This window comes from Osmerus mordax, chromosome 26, assembly GCF_038355195.1.
Source record: "Osmerus mordax isolate fOsmMor3 chromosome 26, fOsmMor3.pri, whole genome shotgun sequence".
Taxonomy (NCBI): Eukaryota; Metazoa; Chordata; class Actinopteri; order Osmeriformes; family Osmeridae; genus Osmerus; species Osmerus mordax.
In genome coordinates, this window is record NC_090075.1 from 3,013,013 (window position 1) to 3,020,804 (window position 7,792).

General features: G+C 50.2%; 1 protein-coding gene across 1 annotated transcript; it reads left to right on the forward strand.

The window, feature by feature from the left end:
- Positions 1–119: 119 nt before the first annotated feature.
- Positions 120–7,788, forward strand: cp (ceruloplasmin). Its single transcript, XM_067229658.1, has 20 exons — positions 120–295; positions 911–1,155; positions 1,473–1,685; positions 1,900–2,073; positions 2,171–2,425; positions 2,578–2,743; positions 2,895–3,034; positions 3,347–3,487; positions 3,672–3,716; positions 4,151–4,365; positions 4,555–4,705; positions 4,795–5,007; positions 5,114–5,321; positions 5,727–5,866; positions 5,954–6,082; positions 6,191–6,297; positions 6,397–6,616; positions 6,827–6,966; positions 7,105–7,267; positions 7,526–7,788. The coding sequence occupies exons 1-20, from the start codon at positions 138–140 to the stop codon at positions 7,549–7,551; spliced, it is 3,249 nt and encodes a 1,082-aa protein (XP_067085759.1). The 5' UTR covers positions 120–137; the 3' UTR covers positions 7,552–7,788.
- Positions 7,789–7,792: the final 4 nt, after the last annotated feature.

Sequence of the window (7,792 nt, forward strand, 5' to 3'; positions counted from 1 at the left end):
GGTCAAAGGTCGTGCGTGATGTCTGTTGTGGGATCAATGACACTCTGTCCAGGCTCTGATAGGCTGGTTGGAGGCGTCAGTCAGCGGCTGTCTTATAAAGGCGCTGTGGAGGGGAGATGACCCAGAGAAGATCCAGAATGGGTTTTTTTCCAGCCACCCTGATACTGCTCCTCTGTGGAGCAGCCTCTGTATCCTGTATCACCAGGGAGTACTTTATTGGGATTAAGGAGGTGCAGTGGGATTACGCTCCTCAGGGGGTCAACATGATCCTCAACAAAACTCTGAAGGAAGATGAGTGAGTACTATTGAGAATTAAAAGCATATATATATATATATATATATACCGTGGTCTTCATTTCCAAGATAATATACATTAGTTGGTCAATAGATCAACAACAATAGCTGTTATCTGTAGGATGTGTTACTTTTGATTGATGCTTGTTTTTTTTGTCTTTACAATGCAATTACCTTAGTGGTTACTGGATTGCTCAAACAAAACGATACTGTTTGTGCACCACGTGCAATGCGATGACACAGACCTATCACATTAAGATAATTGCATTAAGTTTTAGATCCATATTCTTTTGTAAAGAAAACAGATAAACATAGCATGTTACGCGTACCGAAACGTTAGACATACGGCGCTAAAATTATACAGAGCACAGCTAAAACAACACCGGTCACACAGCCAGATCAAGCAGAGAGCTCGAGCCAACATGTCAGCTGAATGACCCCTCTGGAGGTCTGTCAGATGTGTCGAAACAACGCCTCACCCTATTGATTTCTCCTCAATAAATGCCTAAAACAAAGATTTTCACGATTGAACTTCAAGAACCTGCCCTAGACCAGACCACTAGATCTAAATCTGATCTGCACCCCCAAACCCACCTGTTTTATTCCCTGACTCCAGACATGCCGCCACCTTCCTGGAGAAAGGCCCCCAGCGCATTGGCCGAGTGTACAAGAAAGCGGTGTACCTGCAGTACAGCGACGCCACCTACAGGCAGGAGATAGAGAAGCCCAAGTGGCTGGGTTTCCTGGGCCCCCTGCTGGCCGCCGAAGAAGAAGACACCCTGGTGGTCCACCTGAAGAACATGGCCTCCAGACCCTACTCCATGCACCCCCACGGAGTCAGCTACAACAAGACCAACGAGGGTGAGGGCCAGAGGGCCAGGGGGCCAGAGCGCCAGGGGGCCAGAAAGCCAGAGGTCCAGGGGGCCAGGGGGCCAGGGTGGTGGGGGGCTAGAGGGCCAGGGGGCCAGAGGGCCAGGGGGCCAGAGGGCCAGGGTACCCAGGGGGTGAGGAGGATTCCAAAAGGGTGGGGGTAGAGATGGGGGTCATGAGGGGGGGCCGAGTGTCAAGGGCAAGACTTGATCATCTCGTAATCTGTCTATCTCAGAAATGCTTCATAAAATGTTACATTTTTACCCAACTCTTCCTTTACTCCCACTTGTTGTTCTCTCGCTCCCCAGGCGCCCTGTACCCGGATGGCACGGGACCAGAGGACAAGCACGGGGACAAGGTGGATCCTGGGAAGAGCTACACCTATCACTGGCAGCTCCCGTCTAACCACGCTCCCGCGGAGGATGACACCAACTGTCTGACGAGGCTCTACCACTCCCACACCAGCGCTCCGAAAGACATCGCCTCAGGCCTTGTAGGACCCCTCATCATCTGCAAGAAAGGTACAGGCCTACTCTCTGGACGACTATAGGAACTGTTTATGTTCAAGTAGTCCTTCAATATAAAAAAAAAACTATTATTTACTGTTGACATAAGGTGTATCAAATGTCTCAGTTGTGAGGGATACCAGTCGTAACAATGCATCGCCCATAGAGTAGCTGTGGTTGAGGTCCCGTCTGCAGGTGTAGATTTAGAACTCCATCTGTCTATGTCCAGGAACCCTGGACGTCCATGGAGATAAGTCAGCTGACTACCTGTACGCTCTGATGTTCACTGTGTCGGACGAGAACATGAGCTGGTACCTGGACGACAACATCAAGACTCACTGCAGCCCCACGGTCAAGGTGGACAAGGAGGACGAGGACTTCAAGGAGAGCAACCTCATGCACTGTGAGACTCACACACGTACACACAACCGCTCACACAACCACACACGTACACACAGAACATCCACCCTCCTAACCCACTGTGGTCTCCGGTCCTTCAGCCATCAACGGCTACATGTATGGAAACCTGCCTGGCTTCAGCATGTGTGTGGGCAACAAGATCCACTGGCACCTGTTTGGGATGGGCAACGAGATGGATGTCCACACGGCCTACTTCCACGGGCAGATCCTCACCCACCAGGGCAGGCACACGGACACCGTCAGCCTGTTCCCTGCCACCTTCACCAACGTGGAGATGATCGCTGATAACCCAGGGACCTGGATTCTGGCCTGCCAGGTCAATGACCACCTGCAATGTAAGTCTCCACAGTCACCAAGTACATCTCAAGAACAAGACCAGACAAAAACCACGCTTGTTTTGACAAAGCATTGACAACAAAAAATATATTTACACACATGCTAACCAGTAGCATACAATGAACCCTTCCTTTGCTGCTGCTCTTGTCAGCGGGCATGCAGGTGCTGTTTGAGGTCAAGAAGTGTTTCCCCAATGTGCACAAGCCCCGCCCCTACGGCGAGGTCAGACAGTACTTCATCGCGGCAGAGGAGGAGCTATGGGATTACGCCCCCTCCCAGAACAACCTCAACTCTGGACATCCTCTGGCAACTGACAGGTAGCACAGAAACACGAGACATTAAACACACCACGGTCACGACACAATCACCACGCCGTGGTCTGAACCCACATAGCAAGCTGAAGCCGCCAAAGCTAAATGCTACTGAAGACATTTAACCAACTAAACTATTCTTTCTTTCTGTCTGAAGTGATTCTGAGACATTCTTTGCGCGAGGAAATGACAGGATTGGAGGAAAGTACAAGAAGGCCAGGTATGTGGAGTACACCGACAACACCTTCACCAAGCGCAAGGATAGGACACCTGAGGAGCAACACCTAGGGATTCTGGGTAATGCAGTTTTGTACATCAGAGTATGTAGTCATTCAGTACACCGTATACTTAGGCGCCTCTTCAGCCCTCTTCCTGGAGAGCTCCCTTCGACAGGTGTTCACTCCAACCCTAATCCAGCACACCTGATTCTAATAACTAGCTGATGTGTTGAATCAGGTTAGCTGCAACTGGGGTTGGAGCAAACACCTTTAGGAAGGCAGTTCTGCTGGAAGAGGGTTAGAGACCCCTGGCGTACATCATGGATAATCAATCAGGGAATGTAAGGTTGATCTGGCGGTTGTGTTGATGGACGGGCCTGCTCCACCTCAGGTCCGGTGATCCGTGCGGAGGAGGAGGACACCATCAAGGTGGTGTTCAAGAACAACGCTAAGCGCCCTTACAGCGTTCAGCCACACGGGGTGCAGTACAGCATCGAGCAGGAAGGAACCCTCTACTACAATGAACTGGAAGGTCAGCAGATCGATCCGCTCATCGAGTTGAGGAGTTCAGATTTGTTTATTCATTGTGGAACATTTGGTATCTTGACACCGTCTTTTGACGATGTATTGCTAATCGCAAATACATGAGGTGTTTCACTGTACACAAAGGGTTTTCGCCCGCTTTGAAACCATTTCATCATCTTATACCTTCACAGAGTCCCACACTGCAAAGAAACTCCGAGAGATCAAGAAGGAGACAAGTAAGTTGACTCGAAACCACACACTCCTCACTTTCCTCAGATCTGCAGACATTGTCAGCAGGTGGAGATTGTTTTCAGATTACTCTGTGCTTGTGTAACCATTGTGACCACAGGGAACAGTTTTGCTTAACCAAACCGTGGCCAAATGCAACAGAACCGGAGATGTTTTGTTGTTTGCTTAGAGGGAGGAAAGAGTCCAGAGTCCAGTAAGAGACTGAAGTCCTCATGTGGAGCTGTGGTCAGTCAGTCCATGTTTGAGCAGATTCACCGACTGCACATGACAAGAAAGAAACAGCCTTTCAGTTGTTCCCGAAGCACTCCTATCTATTCCCTTTTCAGATGATTGATTATTCTGGCCCTGACAGGCAGACGACAGGCCGAAGAGATGATTTCGATTATTCGATTCTGAACACTCCTTTTCTTTCTCCACCCAGGAATTGTAACCCCACCCCCAGCATCGCTCGTCCAACCAGGCACCACCTACACATACGAGTGGGTGGTGCCCAAGGGCGGCGGCCCGGTGGAGACCGACGCAGACTGCATCACCTACCTGTACTACTCTGCTGTCGACCCCGTCCGAGACACCAGCTCCGGTCTGGTCGGTCCGCTCCTCGTTTGCAAACCCAAAACCATAAAGAAGGGAAAGCAGGTAGGAGTGTAGGACAGTATGATAGATGACTGTACAGGATGCATTTATGTACAGTCTTTCTTCAATTGGAACAGTTGTATTGTACATTGTGTGTCCTAACATTTATATGCGCGCCTTGGCTACACAAGTCTATCCACGTCCTGTATCCATGAATGAAATGTTGCATTCTTAAATATGTCAATGTTTCAGAGAAACTTCGACAAAGAGTTTCACCTCCTGGCCACGGTGTTCGATGAGAACCTGAGCTGGTATCTGGACGACAACATCAAACAGTTCACCAAAGCCCCTCAGACCGTCAAGAAGGACGATGAGGACTTCCAGGAGTCCAACAAGATGCACTGTGAGTGTAGATGTCCTCTGAGACACAAACACACACACACACACAGAACACAAACACACACTTATCTCTATTTGGTTTGTTCACCACAGCGTTAAACGGTTTCATGTACGGGAACCTACCTGGGCTGACCATGTGCAAGGGGGACAAGGTGTCGTGGCACCTGTCTGGGCTGGGCACCGAGACAGACGTCCACGGGCTTCACTTCCATGGCAACCGCTTCATTTACAGAGAGACCAGAAGAGACACCATCAGCGTGTTCCCACACATCTCCCACACAGTCACCATGGAGCCTGACAGCATGGGTAATAACACACACACACACACGTATACACAAGCACACACGCACGCAAACCAGTCCATCTCATGCAGAAGATGAGGAGTAAATCTGTCACGTGTGTGTGTGTCCAGGTCAGTTTGAGGTGGTGTGCAGGACAACAGACCACTACACGGGAGGGATGAGGGCTAACTACACGGTGGAGAAGTGTAGCGTCTTCAACAGACAGTCAGAGATCATGCTCCACTCCAAGACTTACTACGTCGCTGCCCTGGAGATGGACTGGGACTACTCCCCCAACCGTACCTGGGAGACGGAACAGTACCAGGGCCTCATCAACAGGTAGCTTGTAGCAGGGTTCTCATCAACAGGTAGCTTGGAGTCAGGTGGCTGAGCGGTGAGGGAAGCGGGCTAGTAATCTGAAGGTTGCCAGTTCGATTCCCGGCCGTGCCAAATGACGTTGTGTCCTTGGGCAAGGCACTTCACCCTACTTGCCTCGGGGAGAATGTCCCTGTACTTACTGTAAGTCGCTCTGGATAAGAGCGTCTGCTAAATGACTAAATGTAGAATGTAAATGTTGTAGCAGGGTTCTCATCTTGATGCCACAGGGCAGCGACTGTATGTCAAAGGCCCTCGCCAACATGCGGCAGACTCATAACATAGAAAACAACGTTGTGTGTTGTGATTTAATTCCTCCTGGACTGCTTTGTCTGACCTCCACCCCCCTCTCCCCTCTCCCCTCTCCAGCCCTGGAGCTGCCTTCCTGGACAAGCAGGAGCGTTTCATCGGCTCCAAGTACAAAAAGGTGGTGTACAGGCAGTTCACCAGCGACAAGTTCACCAAGCAGATGGAGAGGCCTGCCGACATGGAGCACCTGGGGATTCTGGGTAAGATGAATGGCGTGGAAGTCAAAACCACCAGTCAGCGCTGCGTTTTCCTCCCCACTGACCCGCTCCTGGCCCTGTCTCACCCAGGCCCCATGATCCATGCGGACGTGGGCGACAAGGTGAAGATAGTGTTTAAGAACATGGCCAGCAGACCTTACTCCATAGATGCTCATGGAGTCAAGACTGACAGCCCCACGGTGAAGGAGACCAAGCCTGGTAAGATCCTGATAGATTTCAGGGGGTACTGTGCCAGAGCTGGTACTGGGTTCCTATTCTCCATTTAATGAGGAGTTGTTTAAGGAAGTGCTACCACCCCCCCTATAGGTGAAACCCAAACGTACGTATGGTACGTTCCAAAGACAGCTGGTCCAACCGCAGCTCAGGAGGAGTGTTCCGTTGGAGCGTACTACTCTAGAGTTGATGTCAACAAGGTGGGTCATCCCTTCCTGATGTGCAACAATCAGTAAACCATACAGGTTTTTATTTTTTACCGTGACTGAATTTAACGTGTGATTTCACCCATCCAACAGGACCTATACAGTGGTTTGATTGGTCCCCTGGTGATATGTAGGCGGAGCTGGGGGAGGTCATTGGGCCTGAAGAAGGAAGTGGAGGAGTTTGCTCTGCTCTTCATGGTGTTTGACGAGAACGAGTCGTGGTACCTGGATGACAACATCCGAACCAACATCAAGAACCCTCCCAAGAACCTGAAGGAGAACGAGGACTTCTTGGAGAGCAACAAGATGCATGGTGAATAAAAAGGGTTGGAGCCACTTGACTTCTCAACACAGACTGTCTAGTGAGGAAACTATGTCCTCGAGCCATCTTGATCTAAATTAGATTCTGTCTAGAATCTAGATTCTAGACATAGAAGGCAGCTTGACCCTCCCTTCCTCTGATCCAGACCTTAACTGCTCACCCAACCTTGTCTTCCCCTCCCTCCCCCTCCCCTTGCTGCAGCAATCAATGGAAGGGTGTTTGGGAACCTGCAGGGTTTGGACATGCAGGTGGGAGATAAGGTCTACTGGTACCTGATGGGCATGGGCAACGAGATGGACATACACACAGTGCACTTCCATGGGCACAGCTTCGAATACAAGGTACTGCCTCTTGTAACCCCCCCCCCCACACACACACACACACACACACATAGACTGACAGACCTCAGAGTAGTATTCAGTGCGTCGCGATGCGACTGTACTGTGTGGAATGAGACGTGTGCTCTCTGGCGCCCTCAGCTGGGCGGGCGGTCCCATCGCACGGACGTGTTCGGCCTGTCGCCCGCCACCTTCCAGACGGTGAAGATGCGTCCGCAGTACCCGGGCTCCTGGCTGCTGCACTGTCACGTGTCCGATCACATCATGGCGGGCATGACCACCATCTACACTGCAACAGAGAAGGGTGTGTGTGTGTTGGGGGGGGGGGGGGGACTGTGTGTGTGTAGAGATGAATTGTTTTGAGGGTTTAGGTTGGTTGAGGGGCAGTTCTATGGGCGTATGTGAAGCCCTCTGTGACATGCTTGAGTGTAAAAAGGGTTATACAAATACATTTTGATTTGAGATGAATTGTTTGTCTGGATGGTGGGAGGCCTACTATGTCTGTGCTTGTGTGACTTGTCTCAAGATGGTTTACCATGTTTCTCTCTGTTTCCTTCCACAGGCAAAAAGAAAGGCTTCTTTGGCTGACAAGGATGGATGGGGTGTTCAGTCAGTCGAGACTGCTTTTAACTTTGCACAGAGAACGTGGTTATCATACAAACACTTCAGTATTTACACAGTTGATGTGTATCAATCCCTGGTCACTAACAAAATGTGTTGAATTGCTTTACATTGAATGTCCTCTTCCTTTTCCTTTTGAATAAAGATAGTTATGAGTTCAACCATCCCACTTATTACAAACACTAAACTTTTCGAAAAAGAACCTCTC